The 25,659-nt window shown below is 35.3% G+C and overlaps 1 protein-coding gene across 1 annotated transcript in view; it reads left to right on the top strand.

Annotated features, from left to right (window-relative positions):
• Positions 1-2,850: 2,850 nt before the first annotated feature.
• Positions 2,851-25,659, top strand: part of LOC131162632 (PHD finger protein ALFIN-LIKE 2-like) — a 50,857-nt gene continuing 28,048 nt past the window's right edge. Inside the window, exons 1-2 of the mRNA XM_058119241.1 lie at positions 2,851-2,934; positions 3,025-3,078. Coding sequence (XP_057975224.1) covers positions 2,851-2,934; positions 3,025-3,078 — 138 coding nt within the window. The remainder of the gene's footprint in view (positions 2,935-3,024; positions 3,079-25,659) is intronic.

Below are 25,659 nucleotides of genomic sequence, written 5' to 3' on the forward strand. Positions count from 1 at the left end.
TCATCATTTCATTACAATTTTTGCCTTTCCTACAATATTTTGGAAGAAATACAAACATCTACGAATGAATTAAACAGATGTGGGATTCTGGTTCCCCTGCTTGCCCTTGTTGGTGTGACTTGGGCCTTCTTGAGCTAACTTCGTCCTTGGATGTGGATCAGCCACCTTTCACCTTAATGCTCGGTGTTTGGCTTTCCATTAACTGGCTTGTTCTACGAATGGTTCGACTTTACCCAATGCCCGGTTGAACGTGTCCTTCTGTTTATCCTACTCACTATCCATCTTCTGTATGTAGAGGGATTTTTCTTTAATTTCTACTCTGGCGTCCTTCAACATCTGTGATTTTTGGCCGAGCTTTGCTTGAAGCTCTCTTCTTTCTTTCTCAAAGCCACTACTTCTTCTTTTGATTGCACATAGCGGGCATTTTTTGTTTGATTCTTTGGCGATAAAAAGTGACTGGCTCTTCTTTCCTCTGCTTTGTCTATTGATTTTCTGTTACTGCTTCCTCCTTCGGGGATGACTCCCTTTGTAACCTTAGCTGCGTGTCATGAAAATTAAGGGCTCTAAAAGTTCCTTTAAATTGAGGGTTCACTCAGTTGATTCGCCATACCTTGTAGCTCCCTTGAGTTGCGACATTTTCATTACCTAGATCCACCAAGTGCACATGTTTCCAGGCCACTGTAGAATTCCTGATCTGATTTTGGGCATCCACCGTTTCATAAGAGAACCCTAATCTCGCCAACCCATTGGTCACGGGCACGAATTGAGACGCCCCCACTTGCCTCCTAACCATCAAAGGGGTGTATGCTATTCCTCCCCATGGACCTAGTAATGGGACCCATGGGAGGTTTCCACACTAGTATATCATGCTAGAACGGTCCATCCATGGTGCTTGCCAAACTAATCCTAAGTCATCCAGATTACGTAGTCTCGCGTTCCATTCAACCTTGCTACATTGTTCATTGGGCCTTTTCAAACTTGGCTAGGGGAATTTGAAAGATATCACGGTATACTGTTTGGCTGCTTGACAAGTGACTAGTGAACTAGACATAGAGTAGGGGCACACAACACTTCAAACATTCCTGGCCTTTGACTCTGCAATAGTTGAGGGATCGAAATGTCTCTTCCAAAATGCTAGGCACCGAGTTAGCTCCATTTTTTACTTGTGCCACGAAATAAATAGTGGCTCGATTGATGGTGCCCAGCTATTTAGGAAATATGATCAGGTTGTATATGGTGAGGGCTAACAAATGCAACTAAGCCTATTCACCTCCCTCCTTTTCTAGCAGTGCTTTCAAGCATCTCCAAGTGACTTTTTCATTTTCCCCCGTAGTCCTTTGAATCTTGATCTCTGTAACATGATACAACTATCTTGCTAAGGACATTCTAGGATCAAGTACACAGGTCTGATACGACGATCACTGTTTCATCAGATCCAGTAGCGAGGTGTACTCTTCGATCGTCGAAACCATGTCTATCCCATCTATTGTAAAACATACATACGAGAGATTCCAAAAGTCTACCAATGCTTTCACCATCTGAGGATTCACTAATGTATGTAATAGGAAACTGATATGGTCGTATAATTGAGAGAATTCCAAACGACACTATGGTGTCAATCCCTTCCAAATAATTTTCAGCTCATCCAAAGGGTTTAATCGGGTGTGTATATAGACTTTGGTTGGCAGCTCCACCACTGACTCTTTGTTCATGCCGTCACCACACTGTTCCTGTTGACTTTTGGAGTATGACCATATTGTGTACTCAGTCTCCCGGTAAACTACTGTATCCTCCATGATTCCCAAACCTTGGTAAAGTGAATGGAATGCCTACATGGATGCAATATGTCGGTGATAATATCATACAACTCAAAGTACAAGCATGAGACCACACTAAGAACGATGGAGCTTCTGTCCCAACTTGGGGTGAGTTCATACATAGGATTCTCTGGGGTTTTATCTTAGGCAAAGAACTTTGGATGATTATGTGTGGTTAGACTCTAATCTCTACTACAAAAGGTCCCCAGATTGAAACTTCATCTTCCCTCACAGAGGTTCAGACAAAGCCTGCACTGAGCAGAGTGGTTCGTGTGTCCCATCAAGCTTTAGCTATGAAGGGACGAACGATATTACACTCCTATCTAATCTTAGTAGGTAAGGCCTAGGTATAGAGCGTGAGAGTGTGTGAACTCATCCTTTTAGCCTAATCTCTCTACCCCACATTCATCCACATGCTTTATTCAAACAAAATATTCACAACTAATCACATACTTATTCAAACAACAATGGAAACGAAATATTTACAATTAAGCAAAGATATTCATAGACATATTCATACAACTATGGAAACAAAATATTTACAATAAATCACATGCTTATTCAAACAAATATTCATAGTTAATGAAATATATTTGCATGCTTATTCATACAAATATAGAAACAAATATTCGCGATTAATTCACAAAATATGGAAACAAATATTCACATTTAATCAAAGATATTCACATATATACTCAAAAATATAGAAACGAATATTCACATTTAATCAAAGATATTCACATATATATTCAAAAATATGGAAACAAATATTTTAATTTAATCAGAGATGTTTACATTGTTCATTCAAAAATATAGAAACAAATATTCACATTTTAATTAAAGATATTCACGTATGTGTGTGTATATATATATATATATATATATATATATATACACATATATATGATTAAATATTCACCACAATATTCACAAAATAAATATTCACAAAATAAGGAGTAATTTAAAAGAATTATTAAATTTGAATTTGGGATAATTCCTAATTAATTACTGGTTCGACTCTCTAACTTCCCCAATGGAGTCGCCAAGCCGTCGCGACGTTCCCGGACGCGAACTTGGGATGACCAAAAATGAATTGAAGCGTGTGGAGTTTGAAAATGTAATTTTCATGGAAAACAATGTGTATGGAGTTACCACTAACCTTTTGGAATGTGGTTAAAATGCTTGATTACTACCTAATTAAGGGTAGAATCAGTCTGCATTACCAGAGTCGAGATCAAGAGTTCGTTTATGCGAGGGGAAGGTATTAGCACCCCCTACACGCCCGTTCTTACGAACAGTACCTGATTAATTGAACATTATCCCAAAATAAATTTAACAAGCCTTCTTATTTTACTCCCTTTGAAACATGTGAAGAAAATGCGCAAAATGAATACTATAAGTATTCCCTCAAAATCAGGCCATATCATACTCCAAAGAGCTCATGCCTACCTTTTAGATCATTGGGATCGGAAAAATGAGAAGATATGTTACAAAATACACTCTCAAAATTTTGAAATTTATAGGATTTTTCTAAGTGTGAAAATATTATCATGGGAGGTTTCAGAATTCAAGCAGTGAGCGGCAATTTGGAGGTGCGCAGATTTAATTATTAACACAATGCTCCACCTTCTCTTTTCTCTTCACACAAGAGTAACACTAGAACTATCCAAACAGGAAAAGTCCTAATATATCCTTTGCCGTATTAGTTTTTTATTATTATTATAGAAGATTAAACTAGTGTCTAGCGAAGTTTCATTTTGAAGCAATGCTCGTGTCTGTCACTCTACCCATCCTTCTAAGTTTCTAAAGCCACCGACCAGCTCAAGAAACAAACAAACAAACAAATAAATAAATAAGAGTAAAGTAGATCCAAGCAAAGCACGGAATAAAGATTCTATCAAGTCTAAAGGCACTGCCTCAACTAAGGATAATCAAGCCCTTACTTCTGTAGATAGGAGCAAAGGGGCTTCCATTGATAAGGGTAAGGCTCCTCTAACATAGTTAAAGAGTATAAAAGAGAAGGGAAAAATGTAGAGTGATTGTTACATACCAGCAAAGAGTAAGAAAAAGAGCAAAGGATCTTGGCCCCCTTGAGTTTGAGTGACTGCCTGGGCTAATGGTCAACGATTGCATACCAATTCCGTTGACGGTTTGTGATAGATTGCTTTTGATGAATTTTTTGCTTCTAGGTATGCCTAGTGTTGATTGTATTTGCAACTTGAATTTGTTGGGGGATCTAGAAACTACAATCACACACAAGAAAAATAAACAAGCAAAAATGGAAAACCAAATTTAACATGGTTTGGTCCAATTTGACCCACATCCACAAAGCACACCATTCTCACTATAAACTAGGAGAAAAATTATGAGGGAGAAGGCACCACTTAACTCAACTCTCTCTCTCTCTCTCTCTCTCTAAACACAATTTCTCTTTTTGTTCCTCACACTTCTACCACACAATTACACACACATATACATCTCCTATATATAGTCATGGATTGGGGGGTCGAATAGTTGACTTAATTTCAACCAAGGTGGCCAGGGTTGGTGGAGGTGGCTACGGATCACCACTTGCAGCAGCTCAACATTCAACAGAAGTGGCTGGGGTTGGTGCTGCCAAAGTCTCCACCTACAGCAGTTTAATAATCTCCCACTTGGAGACGGAGACACTATCTCAACCAGTGTATAGGTAAATGATGTTCTTACATCTATCTTTAAGAATAAAGACCAACTGATGTTAAGCATAACTTCAGTTTCACTATAATCATCACCTTTGTCAATATGTCTGCTAGATTCCTACTACCTTGAATTTTTTCAAGTACTAGCACTCAGTCCTCTAATAAAGATCTGACGAAGTGATAACGAAGTCCAATGTGTTTGGTTCTGGGATAAAATGTAGAGTTCTTTTCTAGATGTATTGCACTCTGACTGTCACTGTGCAAAGTATTCCTCTCCTGCTTTGTTTCGAGCTCTGTCAACAAACCTTGAAGTCAAATCATCTCTTTGATGACTTCTGTCACTATTACGTACTTAGATTTTGTAGTGGATAGGGCAACAATCTTTTGTATCAATGACATCCAACTAACAGTTGTTGTGCCAACAATGAACACATACTCAGTGGTGCTTCTACGGTGATCAACTTCACCAGAAAAATCAGGATCTACATACCCTTTAATTTTCAAGTCTCCTTTGCCAAAACATAAGCACTTATCAATAGTGCCACTTAGGTACCTCAAGATCCACTTCACTACTTCCCAGTGAGTTGTTCCTGGATTTGACATGAATCTGCTGACAGCTTCCACTGCTTGGCCAATGTTTGGTCTGGTACAAACCAAGGCGTACATGAGACTTCCAATGGCTGAGGCGTAAGGTACCTTAGTCATGAAGTCCTCTTCATCTATCTAGGGAGCATGATCCTTGGAGAGGCAGAAGTTTCCAGTCAAAGGTGTATTTACCGCTTTGGCACTACTCATGCTGAATCTCAATAAAACACAGCTAATATACTCCGACTGAGATAACTGCAACGTTCCCTGTTGCTTATTTCTGGAGATCTACATTCCAAGTATCTGCTTTACTGAACCCAAATCCTTCATGTCAAACTCCTTTGACAATTGCTGCTTAAATTTTCTGATCTCTTCTATATCTGGTCCTGCAACTAACATGTCATCGACACATAGCAATAGAATGATATAGTTAGACTAATACCTCTTGAAGTAGCAACAATAGTTGACGTTCCACTTTTGAAAATCTTTTATATGCATAAGGTCGTCAAATTATTGGTACCATTGCTTGAGAGCTTGTTTGAGACCACACAAGCTCTTCTTCAACCTGCACACAAGATTCTCTTTACCTTTCATTGAAAATCCTTTTAGCTTGTGCATGTAAATCTCCTTATCTAGATCACTATGAAGAAATGTCGTATTCACATCCAATTGCTCGAAATGTAAGCCCTCCGAGGCAACAAATCTTAAGACTAATTTGATGGTTGTTAGCTTCACAATTGGTTCAAAGATGTCGGTGTAGTCGATTCCTTCCTTCTGCTCGAAGCCTTTGACTACCAACCGGGCCTTCTATCACCTGGAGCCATTATGCTCCTCTTTTATCCTGTACACCCACTTATTGTGAAGAGTCTTCTTACCTTTGGACAACTGAGCTAGTTCCCATGTTTTTTTGGAGGTGAGAGACTTCATCTCATCCTTCATCACAAGCTCCCACTTGCTCGAATCTCCCGCTTGACATGTTTCATCATAGCATTTGGGCTTTTCTCCATTTGTAAGAAGTGAATAATTCATATACCTTTTATTTGATACATGGGGCCGAGAAGAACTCCTAAGCTCCAAACCTGGAGTAGGAGGTGGTGGTGTGATGATTTGCTCCACAAGTTCTTCCGCCTAAGGATTCTTGGCATTTTGTTGTTTTGTCCCGACACTTTATAGGACATCATTCATGTCTGCATAGGTTGTTTTTTTCTGAACTGATTCCATGGATTCAATTGTATGTATGTCTTTGTACATCACTTTTTCGTTGAAGATCACGTCTCTGCTTCTGATCACCTTCTTGTTTTCATCATCCCAAATGTGATACCCATACTTATCTTCACCGTAACCGACAAATGTGCATTTCTAGGACTTTGGATCAAGCTTGTTTCTAACATGATAGCTGATATGTACATATGCAACATAACCAAAAACTTTCAAATGTGAAAGTCTCACCTCTTTTCCACCACATACTTCTTCTAATAAATGGTGGTCTAATGGTACCGATGGATTCCTATTAATCAAGTATGTTGTTGTGTTAACTGCTTCTGCCCATAACTGGTTTGGTAAGCTTGACTGTATATGCATGCTTCTGGCTCTTTCAGTCAATGAACAGTTTATCTGCTCAGCTACATCGTTGTGCAGGGGCGTACCTGGCATAGTTCTTTCCATCCTGATACCATGCTCATAGTATAGTTTCTTAAACCTGGTGTCTTCATTCTCACCACCATTGTCGGTTCTTAGCTTCTTGATTTGTAAACCAATTTATTTTCAACCATTGTTTTTCATATCTTGAAAGCATCAAAGACATCCGTTTTATGTTTTAGAAAGTAAAATCATACCTTCTGAGAATGATCATCAATAAATGTCATGAAGTAATTCCTTCCGCCTATGGATGAGACGGTCATCAGTCCCCATACATCTGAATGGACTAGTTCAAGCCTCCCTTTCTTTGGGGTATGGGTGTATGTTTGGAAACTGACCCTCTTCTGTTTCCCGAGTATGCAATCCTCACACATGTCAATCTCTACTAACCTTAGATTACTCAACTTTTCTTTTAAGTGCATCACGCTGAGTCCCTTCTCACTCATGTGACAGAGTCATTGATTCCAAAAGTTCCTATCATCATTTCCTGTAGCAACTAAAATAGACATGCATACATTAGAGGTCAAAATAAGTGTTCCACTTTTTTTACCTAGTGCAATCGTTATTGCACCATTTGATATCTTCCATTCATTGCCAATGAATGTTGTGGCATATCCCTCATCTACTAGTTGTCCTACTAAGAACAAGTTCTTTCTCAAGTCTAGAATATATGTGACATCCTTCGGTTTCCATACGGACCCGTTCATCTTGATTTTCACAATTCCCTTATTGGCTATGTCGCAAGGTTGATTATTGTCAAGGTATACCTTACCAAAGTCACCTAGTGTATACTCCTTTAGACAATCTTTATTGCAAGTGGCATGAAATAAGGCTCGGGAATCTAAGACCCAAGACTCCTGCTTGCTCTCCAAAAAGCATAACAGTGCATCTCCTTCTCTTGAAGAAGAGGCGAGATTTGCTTCGATTTTATTTTCTGGTTCATTCTTTTGGGATCAGCATTGATTTTTGTTGTCACTACAAAAAATCAAGGTATTAGTGACGGTTTTAAATTAGTTGCTATATCTACCGTTACTACTAACTTTTAGTGATGAATTCAAAATTTTGACACTAATAATGGAGTATTAATGACGGATTATGATCATCACTAAAACCCTAATACCGTCACTATAAATTCTAGATTGGCTCAGCTCAAATTCGTCACTAATAGTAGGGTATTAGTGAAGGATTCAAATTCGTTACTAATAGTAGGGTATTAGTGAAGGATTTGAATCCTTCACTAATATTAGGAGTCGTCACTAATACCTACTATTAGTGACGAATTTGAATCATTCACTAATAATTAGAAAAATTAAAAAACCTTTAATACTAATTTTTTTTAATCATCAATTCCTATATAAAAATCTGTAATTACATTTTCGCATACATAACCTGAAACCATAATTACTATAAAATTTGTAAATTATTCAAAATTTTGAATTCAAATATAAATTCAATTAAAATAAAGAAATAACATCTGTTCAAATAACAAAAAAAAAAATTCAAAAAATTCAAAATTCAAATAAAAATACTAGTACAAATTCAAATTAAAATACAAAAATTCCATTTGTTCAAATAACAATAAAATTTACAAAGAAATAATCAAAAGTTGCATCTGACGACTATAGTGCATGCATACATGGTATCATGCTGATGTTATGACAACCGTGAACCCTACAAATTAAGAGTCATTAAAAAAAATTTAGTATACAAATGGAGAGCTGGCGCTCATTATAATTAGGAAAAATAATTATATGATATAATAAATTTGCAAAGATTTCATAATCATGCATATTACACAATTTGTATGGTAGTAATATCAATAATGAAAAAAATAATGTCAGCATTTAAAGCTAAACACTGAGTTCACATATTTCCATTGAGTTGCACACTTGAAAGGTAGCCTATAAAGTCAAAGGGATGAAAGGGTCTTTGAATAACCATGAGAAGATACACACACAACTATACTTGCAACTACTTATATATATTATGCGTAATTACCTTTTAATTTTTTTGAAAGGTAAAACCGAGTGAATTCATTAATAAACAAAGCTCAAGTCAAAGGCCTGAGGATACAAAAGTACAGGAAGACCCAAAATAGGAAACCAACAAGGCAATAAAAACAGTGAACAACCAACAATCAACAAAAAAAAAACTAAAGAGAACACCAATAATAGAAAATGCCAAAGCAGCTAAATTAGCCACCGAGATTTGATACTGTTCATTAACCATACGTGTAATTATTATCTTAAGATTGAGACACCTTAGTTATGGAGGTTGTTTTATTTATTTATTTATTTATTTTGTGATAGTGTTTAAAATATTTTAGGCATGTTTAGTCATGAAAATTATTTTATTATTTTTTTTCTATGATGGTGTTTAAGACATTTCAAATAGTTGATTAATTTTTTAGGACATGAGGTTAGTCTGTCCTTCTACCCTAATCTCCAATTAAATAAATTTATGTCTAATATTTGAGTCCTCTGTTGCCCTTTTGATAAGCTTAGGTGCTTACGAGCAGGTAACATGGATCCTTATGTCATCCTCCTTTGTCGTACTCAGGAGCAGAAATGCAGCATTGCATCAAGTGGGTCTTCAATTAGTTTGAAATTATGCCTAAGAAATTATAGAAAGAAAGTGAAAACAAAATTTTTTGATAGCTGGATTAGTATACTTACAATGGGCATTTAAGCTATGTGCTTAATGGTAAAAGTGATCATTGTAATGTATATTATACAAGTTTGGTCATTGTTATGTATAAATGGTTGATACAAAGCAAGACTCTCAGCCATAATGGAATGAGAATTTTGTATTCACCATAACTGGTGAGGTCTCCGAATTCAAGATGAAGATCATGGAGAACAATAGTGCTACTCAAGATGATTTTGTGGGAGAAGTAACGTGAGTTGAAATTTATTATCAGTTGTTTCTCTTTTTCTTTTTTTTTTCTTTTTCATTTAATTATTTGCTCATAGTACTGACTTGTTTGCATCCTACCTTTTTTATGCATTATACCTACTGCTTGGCTTTTCACTTGTAAATATGGGATTCAAAGATTGTGAACCATGGGTGTTTGCACATTGCCCCTTGATTAGTGCACTACCTTAAATTTTTCATACCATCTGAAGTTTGAGTACAGTTGCTAAGATTACTTTGACTAAAGATGTTTAGAAAGGAGACTATTTAATGAAATCACATAATGACTGTTCTTTAGATTTTTCATTGCCTTCAATTTCAAAAAAACACATACAGTATAGGGGAGAAATCACATTCTCCAAACCATAAGTGTCCTTATTGTAAAATGTATTATAGCCATTTCAATTTCAATGGGAGTTTTATATCTCCCATGAGTATTATTTTTGCATAGCCTCTATGATTCTTGACTAGTCATTGTAGGAACTAAACAATAAATCAGTCTCTAACACTTGGCTAAAATATGTTCATTTGGCTTGGTGTAAAAATGAACATAAGTTACTTGCAGTGTGATTTGCATCTTGTGAATTTGTATACAACTTGAAAAAATTATATACAATGGTTGTTCTTAATAATCTTGATTCTTGAAAGCACTTCCAGCAGTTATGAAACACTTGGCTAAAAGAAAGCATTTTTCTCTGTCAATGCAATTCAAGGATGATAGTTGCACCTGTACACTCTCACTCTCTCTCTCTCTCTCTCTATATATATATATATATATATATTCACACACACACATTATTATTGGATGTGAAAGACATCTATCATTCTCACATCAAACTTTTATGTGTTATTTTTTTTATTATAGTAATTTTCTCAAGTCATATCTGTTTGTAATATTAATTTTTTGTAGTATTCATGCAAACTATCTATAACTACATAATATAAAAATTGCCCCAAATATGAGACTTTAGTTCTTCCCTGAATTTGTACTTTTGCAATGGGTGGGTTAAATTGAATGTTGCGACCCATACTTCTTAAAAAAAAAGAGGAATATTTCCTAAAGTTGTTTTTCAAGATATTATTTTTTAATATATAAAATTGAAATTATTTTGATAAAAAAAATTAACATTCTAAGATGATGAGCACAATACTCTATTAAAGCTTATCATTTACAACTTATTAATTAACTCGTATTCAATCATTTATAAACACCTCAATTCAAACTTAACCTATTTATTGTCAATATTGTAGACTATGGTAAAAATATTTCAACCAAACTCCACTAAAGACAACGCAATTGGACATATGAGAAGTTAAAGTTATCCTTACATATAGAGAATTCACATTATCAAGGAAAAAATTGCATGAGTTCTTATGAAGTGGAAATTTTTTGTAGAAGAAGAATCAATTAAACATTAGTGGAAGACATGAGACAATTCATGGATAAATTCTAAAACACTTAGAGTCAAACTCTACAATCATGTTAACTGTATAAGGGAGAGAATGTCATGAGTCAAGCTTGTTTAGGACATTATATTTGCATGTAGCTGCTTGTCTTGTGTACATGTGGGTAATTGTCATGTAAATAATAGTGTTGGTTTTATTTTTTGACACGAGTAATTTGATATTATTATAAATCCTAGAGAATGCATGTAATGCTATCTCCCCCACCTCCCTAAAAAAATTTATCCCATTACTGTCACCCCCTAACACTTAGCTTAATGGTTTTTAGTGTCTAAGTTAGAATAACGTATAAAGCTCTTTAGAGGAGTTAGTATGAGTATTCATTAATCATTGAAAAATTCACTATATTTTAAAACAAAAAAAATCATAAAATACTTTTGCACAAGTGCTATGTTAAGCTATAAGTACCATACATACCTTCTAATGAGACGAGCCACCCACATCATCTGGTCGAGATTGGCGCATCATTTGCTTAAGCTGCGCTTGCCTATTCATCATGTCTTGTAGTTGGGCTTGAAAGGTGGAGACCATGTCTTTCAATTGTTGGTTCTCCATTTCCACCATCTGCATCCGTCAAGCCATCTCATCCGCACGAGACTTGGCGTCTCGATGCACTCGTTCCATGCCTACACGAGTCACCGCACCCATGGATGATGATGTTGTTGGGACGATGTATCCACTTCCAAGACCTTTCAACCAACCACTCGCTCGTTCCCCAAGCACCTGGGAAGTTATTTGAAAATCTGTCATTTGCTGACTCCCCTATGAAACAGGTGCATCCCTCAGTTGGACCATCCGTTCCTAATTTTAGTCATGAAAATGATAAAAAGGAATAAGTAAGACTACAACTTTGATGTTCTGAATCAAGTAATAAACTAAATATTTTGTTTCACTTACATGTCTTCCCTGCACACCCTCGCACCACTCCCCTGATCGTCGTTGGTGTGTTCTCTAATAAAGATCTGGTAGTGGCTCCTTTGCGCCAATATCGAGATCACGCTACATTATCATATAAGACATCATTAGTATTATGTAATGTAATGGTCAGATAGTTTTATATATAGTAATTACTTGTCGCTGATTTACAAATAACCTCGATCTACCGCAATGTGTCGTAGGGAGTTTGCTGCAGTTCACAACATTTGTTTCACATATAGCCTGCAAGGAAGATGTAATAACGATTTATTAGCGACATCATTGTGAAAAATTAATGATTATACTACAAACACATCACCTAATAGCATGGGTCACGAAAAAAGTGACACACCACCTCCCAATCCTCTTGGGATATCTTATCGTATAACCGCACTTCTACTTCATCTCCCATAACTCGAAAATGCGCGCGCTCGAAAATGTTCGCGCATTTTCGAGTGATAGCTCTTAAATTTATTTCACAATTGGACGTTGACCGCCCTCGTCACATGGTCATCCTTAAGGATGTCCATATCAAACTCCTCTTGCATATATAGGTAATACAATTAGAATGTTAGACAGTTGTTAATTGGATAGTATATTAAAAGAAAAAAAAATATTTAATTTAAAAAAAAAAAGGTTTGGGATTACTTACAAAATGCGCATGTAAAGAACCATGCGCTGCTCCTGAGTCACCTGTGGCTAGCTAAAGGTCGTGACTGGAGCATACTATCGGCATATAATGTCGAGCTCCCGGGTCCACGAGGTGCACCAATCGTTAAGCGGGGCAGTGTAGCCTTAAGGAATGTCGATCTGAATCCGCTGCTTTGTCCTCTGTAGGTGCTTCTTCAGCGACATGTTCTTCGCTGCACCACGGCCTGACTTGACCGTGGATGTAGATGCTCAAAGCAGAGGTAGATTAAGAACAACATTATAATCATACACGTGAATAACTAACATAAATAGTTGAAATGTAAATAAATTAATCATATCCTTACCAACACTGCTCATCATGATAGGCAACTCACCCTGCGTATTAGTCGCATAAGTGCTATCCATGTCTAGTTGAGGTGTCGATGGCTCAGACAATGGTGTCGCCGCATCAGGGCTGACGGGTTCCGCCAGTCTCGAGGATGTCGGATCATCCTCATGCGATGTAGTCAAGTACCTAGAAGGTAGTCGGCCACGTCGACCTCCTGGTGCCATATCTGCAAATTATTAGACAAGTAAATATAAAAAGTACGAATATTAGATGGAGGCATAATACATATATTTTAAGTTATTTACACATGTCAGATACATAGTGACAAACATAACATGCTTACTCCCCCTATACATCCTCAATATCGATACCATCCTCACTTTCTAAAGTGTCTTCCTCTTCACTACAATACTCGAACCCTGCTTCATCTTCCCCATTAGTTTCCTCATCGTCGATGAAGTGAACGTCTACAGAAGGTTCAATTGTAATGTCAGCAGTCCCTACGTGTTCTACCATGGCACCATCCCTATTCAATGGTATTGGATTGACTCCTTCTTGAACAACATTGAAAGCAAATTACGCTGCTGCACTGACAGAAGGCTCATCTTCTGGGAATGCAGCCTCAGTAGCACTATTCTCCCTATCTATAACTTCTATAACAGCATACAAACTTCGAGGAGGAATCTTTTGATTCACTTGCCATTCCCCCTTCAATTTGGTGTCTTTAAGGTAAAACACTTGTTCTGCCTGCGTCGCAAGCACAAAAGGGACATTTTGATACCAGGTCTTACTAAAATTGACACTGGTAAAGTAGGCATCAGTGTTTATCTCAGTCTTTTTATTGCCAATGTACCACCAAGTACACTTGAACAAGTGGACGAGCCTGTTGGCTCAATAGTTAAGCTCTCTAATGTCGTCCAACACACCAAAGTAGTTAATTTCTTCATCTCCTTCTGTGCCTAGCACCGCAACCCCACAATTTTGGGTTCTTCCATGCAGTTCGCGGAACTTTGTGTGATATCGTAACCCGTTGACAATGCAACCGCTGTAGCAGTTAACTCGTTGATTGAGGCCAGATGCCAACGCGCAGAAATCTTTACTTGCCATTGGTTCCTTGTTGTAATACATTACTTTCATCTATTAAATAAATCGGAGTTTATAAGAATAAACCGTCAATAGTGAAAACATACATTGTTTCTCACTCAAGCAGTATTTGTTACTTACACGACTCCCAAACCAATTGATAAATTTCTTCTTATGTCTTTTGTCAACATTCTGTTCATTTTGGGCCAAAAGTTTAGCTTTATGTTCGCTATATGCAACAATAGTACATGTTAATGTCAACTAAGTATATAAATATGCATATGTAAATACAATGCAAAGTAAGGAGTTTGGAACCACGTACTCGATATATTTCATCACAATTATTGAGGATGTAAAAATGAGCCTTTTGTAGGTCGTCCATATCAATAAAATCGTAAAATCATGCACCGAGAGGCCGAACATTTTATCGAAATATAGATCTCCTTGATTCTTCATCTTTGGCATTAATAGCATGAACGTCTACATTTTGCTCTTCACGAGTGAACCTTGTGTTAATATCATGTAGATAGAATGAGCAAAATGCAAGACATTCACTGTTAACGTATGCCTTAATGATTGAACCTTCCAGTTGTGCCTTATTGCGCACATACCCCTTCAAAGTGGACAAGAACCTATGCATTTTACATAGCATTATAGACTTGTAGACACAATAAAGAAAAAAATAAAAATAAGGAAATCATGTGACCATTATACAAGGACTTTATAATTTACCTCCCAATAGGATACATCCAACAATATTGAACCAGTCCTCCAATTATAATCTCCCTTGGTAAATGAACGGCTAGGTGGACCATCACATCGAAGAATGCTGGCAGAAATATTTTCTTCAGCTTGCATAGTATGATCACGATGTCATCCTCTAACCATTCAAGTACGTTTACGATCAATTTTTTGGAGCACAATTGTCGAAAAAATATCCCCAACTCAATCAGCACTGAGCAAACATCTTCAGTCAAGTGTCCACAAAGGAAAACAGGTAGAACCCATTGTAGACGGATGTAATAGTCATGACTTTTCATTTTTAGCATCTTCCCTTCATTCATGTTTATCCATCAAGCTATGTTCGATACATATCCATCAGGGAACTTCACTAATTTCAACCATTCGAAGATTTTATTCTTCTCATCCTTCAAAAATGTGTAACAAGTTGATGGCCTGAGAATTTTGTCCCTATCACGAAACAAGTGCAACTCAGGTCGTATTCCCATATCTTCCATATCTCGGTGAGCATTTGCGGTGTCCTTTGTCTTCCCATTTATATAAAGCAATGTACCAATGACATTCTCACAAATGTTCTTTTCGATGTGCATGACATAAAAGTTGTGGCGTAGTGGAACATCTTTTCAGTATGGCAACTCGAATAAGATGCTTCTTTTTGTCCAATTCAACTCCCACTCAGCGCGTTTTCTTTTTCTACTAGTCGGTGGTTTCCTAAATTTCACATCTCCGATCAACCTTAACAGGTTTAATATCTCTTCCCCACTTAGTCACTTTGGTTGCGACCTTCGTTCAGGTTTTCCATTGAAGCCACAAGTCCTCCAAGGATGTCCAGTTTGTAGAAAACGACGATGACACATAAAGCATAACTTGTGGCTATGCTTCAAGGATAAGGACCCGGCATCCTTATTACATACTGGGTCATACTTGAAGTGGAAGCATTGTTTGATTGCATCATGATCTCTTTCGTCAAAATCATGCTAATGACTTTGTCATACTTCAGCTTTGATTTTCCTACGGAGCTACTGATCGTACTAACAAAACCTTTCCAACTTTCGGGCAACTGACTAAGAACCAGTAAGGCATGGATTTCACTGTCAACGTAATTCCAACTGAGGCAAGTTGATCTGTCAACTCGTTGAACATGTTCAGGTGTCTACTAAAACTTTCACCTGTACACATGTTCATAGTAAATAACCTTTTCATTAAGTGTACCTTATTGGCAGCTGATGGCTGCTCGTATATATTGGAAAGCGCATCCATAAGAGACTTGGATATTACTATGTATTTGATATTGAAGGCAAAATACTTTGCCAGCATCATCCTAATAGCTCTGAGAGCTTTTCAGTCAAGCAACTCCCACTCGCCCTCCTTCATGGATTCTGGCTTTTCCAATCAATGATAAGTGCAACTCCTTACCAAATAAGTAGTCTTCAATTTGCATCTTCCAGAAACCGAAATTAGTGTCATCAAAAATCTCAATCTTTAAGCTCTTTTTGTTCAACATCTCGATTCGCTAATCTAGAGATGGAATTAGCTTAAACAAATAGTACGGTTGGATCTAAAACGACTGAAAATCTTAGAAATGATTCAAGTTGTTCAAAAAACGGACCTCAAATGGCTTCAAAAACTTGGTCAAATTCCATTAAAGTTAACAAAATATTCTCCCTTTTAACGGAATGTCTAAAATCGTTAGTTGACACCGTTACTAGCATCGTTAATTGACATCAGTTGCTGACGTGGCAATGTGGGGCCCAAATGCCAACGTGGCAATGTGGATCCCATATGCTTACGTGGCAATGTGGGGCCTAGTACCAATGTGTCAAATGTGGGGCCCAGTACTCACGTGGCATATATGGGTCCCATATCCGACGTGGAACCTGGCGTGGCAGTGGGGCCAACTACTATTGTGGTAGCTTACATGGTCATGGATCCCTACTGACTGGGTGCTTACTAGATGTTGACTCGGATGCTGATGTCACATTGATGTCAACTCTTCTTCAACCTTCAAAACTTGCCGGCACATGAAGGCATGAGGCTACACGTCGACTACTAGGAGGCACATGGCTATGACGGTGAACTATTGGAGGCGCGTACGAGCTTGTGAGACCTCCTTTTGAGCTTTGGTTTGCACCGTTGGCTTCGTATCATCAAGAGGAACACATTTGTGGTCTCAAAACTCACTTTTGAGATACTAGGCAGAGGCTCCAATCTGGTGATTTTGCTTCAATCTAGCGATTTTGCTCCAATCTAGCTCTAATACCAATTGTCAATTTTTGGGGGATCTAGGAACAACAATCACACACAAACAAATATAAATAAGCAAAAATGGAACACCAAATTTAATGTGGTTCGGTCCAATCTATCCTTCGTCCACGAAACACACCAATCTCACTATAAACTGGGAGAAAAATTACGAGGGGGCCCGGCTCAACTTAACTCTCTCTCTTTCTCTCTCTCAACCCAATTTCTCTCTCTACTCCCAACACTTCCTCCACACAATTACACACACATATACATCTCTTATATGTAGCCATGGATTGGGGGGTGGAGTAGTTGACTTAAATTCAACCAAGATGGGCAGGGTTGGTGGAGATGGCTGCTAGTCTCCACTTACTGCAGCTCAACATTCAATGGAAGCGGCAGGGCTTGGTGCTACCGACATCTCCACCTACTACAGCTCAACAGGCTTTTCATGTTTTGATGTTTCTTGTTTGGATTGGCCTTTGAGCCCCTGGGTATGCCCAGATTTTGTGTAACTTTGTTGCTTGCTTTGTTTTGAATTGGAGCTTTGACCTCCTTGCTCAAGGTATGCCTTGAATTTTTCTGTACATATCCTTTTGATCAATATAAAGGATAAAAAAAAAAGGTAGAGAGAAAAAAATGGATAGGGGGAAGATCGGTGAAAAATTATATAAGAAACCTCCCCCTTCATGAATTCATATGTTTGTATGTTTGTTTCTTTAACTATACAATTACTGAAAATAGGTTTTAATGAATATAGAAACAATTTAGCACATGTCGAAAATAGACAACAAACACATGAAGGGGAGGTGTCATCTGTTTTGGATGCATGATCCATCCATCCATCTCAATTTCTTATCTCTATTTCTTATCAGGATGAGAAATCATATATGACATTTTTTTATTAGGATGAGAAATCACATTGAGAGAGTGAGAGAGAAGGCTGAGAGAGATCGATCAAGGCTGACACTAACGTTTCGATCGAGGCTGACCCCATTACAACTTCGTTAAACCTGAAGTTAAGCCTCAATGGCTAGGTTACGGGTATCAGTTGTAAAGTTATCTTTTAATGAATAAATATCAAATAATCAAAACATATTTATGATGTACGAGATCAGTCATAGACTGCAAGTACAGAGCATACTTAAATCATGCCAAGAATTTAAACAACACATAAATTTTATTGAAAGCTTACTTTATATTACATTTGACAGAATCCCTAAGACAGAAAGGAGAGAGAAGAGGGAGAGGAGAGAATTCAGGTGGAGCTCAATGCGTCTTAGGTTTGCTCTAGGAGAAACCCCTGAATTGGTGTGAGTCTCAAACATAAACAAAGACTCTTATTTATAGACTCGATGGCCCGGACTTCAAATAATTTGGAATCCGGGGGTGAATTAGTGTGGGTACACAATGGGCCCCATCGACCACTAAATTCAACCTATGATTTTATAGGACTGACGAGTCGACGCAACAAGACAAAGTACTTTACTTAAAGGTGACAGCACATGGATGGCTGCATTTGTGTGGGAACCCACCACCTTTAAATAAAATAGTAATTTAAAATACAACCCTGGCCGAAAGGTGGATAGGTGTAAAATACTCTACTCACATCCAATCGACAATAATTACAAGTTGGGCCAAGCGATAACCAGTTATAAAATTCTTGAAGAAGTCATGACTAGGACTTTTGAATAATTGTCAGGATGATCTGACAAATCTTGAAGGGTGACCAAAGCCTTTGAAGCAGTAGCTGCAATTTTTGACTTAAGAGCAAAGAATTTATTTATTTTTCTTTGGTTTTCCCTTTGATGAGATGGTTCTTGGATCTTCTTGGGGTAATTGATAAAAGTCTAAACCGAGATCAAGATCAACGATTTTGTTTGAATCTTAACTGTCGGCAGAATCTAAGTCATCTGATTCTTCCAACTATTTGATTATCTTGACTAATTGAGCCTTCATTTTGCCTAACTTTGAAGCTTTTGATTTTCTTGAGAAAGAGATTGAAATAGTGTCATCATATCCAAGAACCTTTAATCTCTCCTTTGATTTTAATAACGAACCTTGAGAATTTGAAGACTGATTAATTTGCTGAATAAGCCATGATCGAACTTGTCCTTCTGGTAAGGTAAATTTCTCTTACCAACGGATCTTGAAAATTCTTCTTACTATTTTTGAAAAACACAAGGTGCTTTCTTCTGGAGAAACAAAGATGTAATCCCAGCAGAAAATTCAGGTGATTCCAAAGTTCGAACAAAATTGTAGGAGCTTGAAAGAAGGGTCAGATTGATCGTGAGGGAAGATAGAATTCTTTTGAAACAAATCATGATCATCTTGAATTGTTCTAGGAAAATTTTTTTTTGAGGACCAAAATTTTTAAACCATTTGAGAAACAAGGCTGTGAAAGATTTAAAAATTTTTGAATCAAAATGCATAAACCAAGAATGAGAATAATTACGTAGGAAAAGAACATGTGACCAAGTGTCAATGTAATCTTTCTAATCATAGGATTGTGGAATAAAATCTCCTTTAAAACATTTTGAATTCCTTGGATGAGTTCCCCATTCTAAGGGAGAAATAATTTTAAAAATTTTGAATTTTTAAAAGTTAATTTTTGTAGAATCTTGAAGATCGTAATTATGATTGATTACAACCGAGTTGGTTTTTACAAGAATTAATTCATAAAATTCTCTATTCTTCAATGGGTTTGGAGTGTCAAAATGGCATCTAGTGAAGAAATAGTTTTTGATAACTTCAAAAGGAGTGGAATCATCCCATTCGGGTTCAATAGGAATGAGATCCTCGAAGTATTTTGAAAAATAACCTTTTGTAATAGGTACCTTTTGAGCTTGGACCAGAGCGGTCTGAGCTTGATTTTCCATAACTTCTTTGAAAGAAGGAACTTGAGTAGTTTGAGGCCTTGAAAGGGGGTTGAACCTATTATGAATAGGAATTTCTTTTAAGGATTGAGCTTGTTGGGCATTTGAAGATTGGGGTTTTGAATAGAGGTTTTTAGCTGTAGTCCTTGGCATGATGTCTTGTCAGGAAATCTCTTGTAAAGAAGTCTGGAATTGAATTTGAAGTTCCTTTGATAAATTCTATTTGAAAATCAAATACAGATAAATTTGCTTGCCATCTTGCAAATATCTATTTTGAAACCAAATTTTTAACATCCTTTTCAATAAAACTTTTGGCACTTGCACAATCAATTCTAAGAAAAAATTCTTTATAGAATAAATCATATTGAAATTTTTGAATGCATAAAACTATGGATAAAATTTCTTTCTTGATAGTTGAATAATTGACTTGAGGTCCTAATCATGCTCCTGAATGAAATCTTACCAGAGTTTCTTTTTGAATCAATTCTTTGTTTAAGAGTACCCCCGAATCCAGCATCAGAGGCATCAGTTTCAACTATCATAAAAGCTTTAGGATCTAGAAGACTAAGATAGGGAAGGGTTTTAACTAAAGCCTTAACCTTGATAACAATTTGGGTACACTCATTTGACCGTGTAGGGGGATTTTTCTTGAGTCTTTTAAAAAATGGTTTAATTAAAATCATGATATTTGGGATGAAATCTGCAACATAATTGAGACATCCTAAAAACTTTGCAATTGATTTTGTCTCTGATTTCATTAGGAAATTTATCTACAAATTCTAATGATCTTTGTATTTGAGTGATTTTATTTTGATAATCTAATAACCTAAAAATCTAATATTAGTTTGAAATAATTTGATTTTTGGTTGAGAAACAACCAATCCATTTCTTTTGACAATATTATAAAAAAATACTGAGATGTTTGAAGTGTTGACTTATTGACTTGGAGTATACAAAGACACCATCAATGTATACGATAGTAAATTTTGTATAGGCATTGAAATTTTCATTCATAATACTTTGGAATTCCGAAGGTGCATTTTTTAAGCCAAAGGGCATTACATTCCATTCGTAGTGTCCGAATGGCACCGTAAATGCTATTTTATACTTGTCTTCTTCTGCAATTTGAATTTTCCAGAATCCTAATTTTATGTCAAATTTTGAATATATTGAAGCCGTATTTATTCTATTGAGTAAATCTTTTTTGTTAGGTATTGGATACCTAATCCATTGTAATGCCTTATTTAATGGTTTGTAGTTAATGACAAGTCTTGGTGCCCCTCTTTCTATTTCAGTTTGATTTTGAACGTAAAAAGCTGCACAACTCTAAGGGGATTTACTTTTTTCGAATTAATTTTTTATTAAGTAATTCTTGTATTTCTTTTTTGCAATATTCAAGTAATTCTTTGTTCATTTGAATAGGCCTTGCTTTTGTAGGTATTTTATCTTATGTAAAATCTTTTGTATAAGGTAATTTAACAAAATGCTTCTTTCTATTTCAAAAAGCATTTGGTAAATTTGAACAAACTTCTTTTTCAAGTTTTTCTTTGAATAAATCAATTTGAGATTTAACCTCCAGGCTTTGGATTTGTTCTTCAATTTTATTATGATAAATTTCTCTTGATAAAGATTTTATGTGCTTTCTTTTGTTTTGAATAAGATTAATTCTACTTATAGCCAAATTTTTAATGTGTTGACTTCTTTTGTCTGTGAATTCGAATGAAATATTTTGACCACCGATTGAAGTATGGATTCTAACTACATCTACCTTGAATGGGTAGATCATTGTGAAGAATGGCATTCCAAGAATGATTTCTTGTTGCATATTTTTGACAAGTACAAATGTTGTTTTGAGGCAGATTTCTTGATTACAAATATGAATATTTGAAATTTTATATTGAATTTTTAAGGTTGAATTTGTTGCACTATATAATTACATTTTTTTTCTTTTCATAATAATGGGTAGGTATAAGGCCTTCTTGAATGCAGTTCATATCGGCTCCTGTATCTAACAAGGTGCGAGCTTTAAGAACAAATGATTTATTAATTACAATTTTGATTTCAGAATACCATTTATGAATATTAATTTTTGATAAATATCTGAGAAATATTTCTTTTTCTTGGTTAGCTTGGTATTGAAAATCTTCTTCGTCATCTGAATTAATAATTTCTTCAATTTTTTACTTTCCTTTTGAATCTATTTTATCTATTCTTGATTGCAGTTGGATCATATTTTGCTTAAATTTTTCGTTTTGTTCTTTGATTATTTTAATTTCTTCTTTAGTTTGATTTATTTCTCTTTGTAAATCTTGAATACTTAGTTCTTTTCTTGATTTGGATTCTTTATTTTTGTATCTATCAATGATTTCGTTAATATCATATCCCTTTGTTGATTTTGGAGTTCTATCTTTTTCCAAATTTCTTTTTAGTTGAACTATATATTTATTTTCTATTTCAGGATAATTAATATATTCGATCATTTCAAAAATAATTTCCTTTTATTTTGAAATTACATTAATTGTTTTTTAGCATTTATCACACATGCAGAATCCAATGTCTTCTTGACATGATTTTTCAGAAGACACATCACTTTTTGAAGTTTCGGAGCTTGTTTGAATTTCACTAATAAACTCGTTCTCTAATTCTGAAAATGAAGTAGATTCAGAGACATCTGATCCACTACTGATGATTAGATTTAGCATTTGTCTTTTGAGTTCTTTTCCAATATTCATTTCTTTGATTTCTTGCTTAACCCTACAATCTCTTGCATAGTGACCTCTTTTTCAACATTTGAAGCAAGTTTTCTGATTTTTGTCTTTAGTTGGAGGTTTTGAAGTGTTTGCATAATTTTTATTTTTCTTTCTATAATAATTTTTATCATACCTTTTATAATAATCTTTTGATAGTTTATGTCTTTTGTATAGCTGTTTTTTCTGATATTTTTTAGAAGGTGCTTTGATTCTTTTGTACCAATACTGAGCATATAAATCACCTAATTCTCCTTTATTTTTCTTAAACTCTTTTTTTCATTTGAGATTGGATGTTTAACTCGTTACATAATTTTAATCCTTCATGATTGATCACACAAACAATTTGACCATAAGTAATTGATTCGTAATTTGATCCTAAAGTTTCTTTGACTCGATCTCTAACTCTTTGAGCGAATAATTTTGATAATCCACTTATAATTTTTCCTTTCCAAAATCCAGATGTCCCATCTGGTCCACTCATTATTTTTGCAATAAAGATATCTTTGTACCATTGAAAATCTGATAATTTTGGACATGTAAGATTTAAGAGTATAATACTAGTTTTTTCATGTTGACTACTTGCATCTCCAATAAATTGTCTAAAAATTGCCCAAATAAGTGCTGCGACGGCATCACTTTTTTGAGTTTGTACTCCATTTTCTTCTTTAATTTTTTTAGCTTCCATGATCTAATCCTTTTCATGAGAGGTGAGATAATGATCCCACCATTCTTTAAGTGTTCCTACAAATCCATGTGTAAGTAGGGCAATTGTCCTTCACTTACTATTGGTGAATGAAGCCTGAAGGCAGTTGCCACAACAAACATTTTATGAAGTAAAACATGTATTTGGTGTTTTGTTAAACTATCAATTCTCCATTCATGAATTTCATTGCCTCGAAAAATCTTGTGTGGTGACATTTCATTTGTTTCTTCAAATAGAAGACTTGGAGGTGTTGGTTTTTTGTAATAAGTTCTTTGGTTTTGACTTCTCCAAATTTTGATTTTATTAATTTCAAAGTTTTCTTCATTTCTAAAGTTTGACTCTAAGGTATTTATAGCTTCTTCTTTTGATAGCATATTAATCTTTAGATTCGTGGTTTTATTGATAAGTTCATCAAATTTTTGAGTGAGTAATTTGTTTTGCTCTGCGAACTTGAAGTCCTTTAATCTTTTATGTAAAGTATTGATTGGTATTGGTTCTTCTAGTTTAGGTTTTGTCTTACTAGATTCTACTTTTTTGTAAAAACTATTAAGCTTGATTTCTGAAAGATGTTTCAAATGATTTTCAATTCTTGTAGATTGATCAGCCATTGTTTGAAGTATTTGATTCGTATAATTATTCTCACTAATTATTTGATCGACTTCTGTGTTTCCTTTTTTACTTCTTTGTATGGTGATGCAATTATTTCTGTTTCTTTATAATTAATTTTAAAAGAGTTTTCTGGAGGATGAGTTGATACGACTAAATTATTGTAAATTAATTTCCAGTTTTTCTTGCAATTATAGATAACATTAACTGATTATTTTTCTTTGACAAATTTGAAAAATGGAATATTTCTTTTGACCTTTTGCATTTCTTCAAACCATTCAACTTTTATTTTTTCTCTTTCTTCTTTAGTGTATTTTAAAAAAAAAATTATCTCTATTATTTTCATTAAGTTTATGTTTGTAATCTCTTCTAAGTATTTCCATATTTGGTTCAAAAGTTTTACTTATAGTCATAATATTCTTCTTTTGATGTTCTTCTTTTAGAATTTCTCTTTGATCTTCAGTCAAGATTTGAGATTCTATTGGAGAGGTTGATTCAGATATTTCTTGATAATATCCTTGGGGTATTTCAAGTGCAAAATCAATTCCTTTTAATTTGAGATTTTTATTTGGTTCTGTGTATGTAAAAAGACTTGAGATACTCTTTCTTCCTAAGTCAATTGATTGTTTTGAAGATTGACTGTTGCTTCTGCTTTTTGTTAATAATGATTGAAAATTGATCTTAGCATTTCCACTTTCATCTTGAATAACTTTTATAGCAACTGTCTTTTGAATGTTTGGAATTGTTTCATGATCGGTTTCATTAAGATTATTAAATTCTCAATCTCCCCCAGCTTGAATCTCATGCCATAGAAGTTTCTTGGGATGAGATACAAGTGATTGTCTATCATAATTCGCTTGAAGCATAATTGTTTCGCCTTTGTCACTAGTTTGAAGAGAGTTTGGAAGAATTGTTGAAGTTGTGGCCTTGTAATAAACTCGATAAATCATTTCAAGATTTGAGCTTCTTGAATCCATATCATATCCTTTAGTTTGAATATCAAGAGTTAAAAGCTTGTATAATGATTTATCTTGAAGATTTGCTCTTATATTTGGATAACATTCAAAGTATATTGGTCCTTCAGCTATATTTGACTCTAATATTCCTAACAAGGAATCATGGAATTCATGATGCCTAGCATCATGGAGAATAACACAGATTGGTTTGTTTAATCCTGCTCTAGTGAGAGGGAATAGCCCTACTTGAACCATCCCGATACGAATTCTATCATATTTAGCCCTAATGGACTCTAGATCTTCTAAATCTAAAAGTCTCTTTTACTGTCTTACTTCAGTTGTAACTAAAGAAATTGATTTGTTGATGACTTTTATTAAATACTATTCATTGCTTTCCATAGATCCTTTTTGCTTGATAATTTGACTTTCTGTTTTAGACATTTTCCAAATTTTATTTGAATCTTGATTCGGTATATCTTTACCATTCCAATTTGCCTGTCTTTCTTCAATTTTTCCTAGAGAGATTTCTAATTCTTTCTTATCAAATCTTTTACTTGAATTTGATGTTTCATCTTGTCTAGCCTTAACTTCTTTTAATAACTTTTCTGTATGCATAATACCTCGAACCAATTTATCCATCTTCTTTCTAAAATTCTCTAGTCTTACAGGTTCATTTTCAACTATCCGGGAACACCGCCAGGACCACCCTAAACG

This window comes from Malania oleifera, chromosome 8, assembly GCF_029873635.1.
Source record: "Malania oleifera isolate guangnan ecotype guangnan chromosome 8, ASM2987363v1, whole genome shotgun sequence".
Lineage (NCBI taxonomy): Eukaryota > Viridiplantae > Streptophyta > Magnoliopsida > Santalales > Ximeniaceae > Malania > Malania oleifera.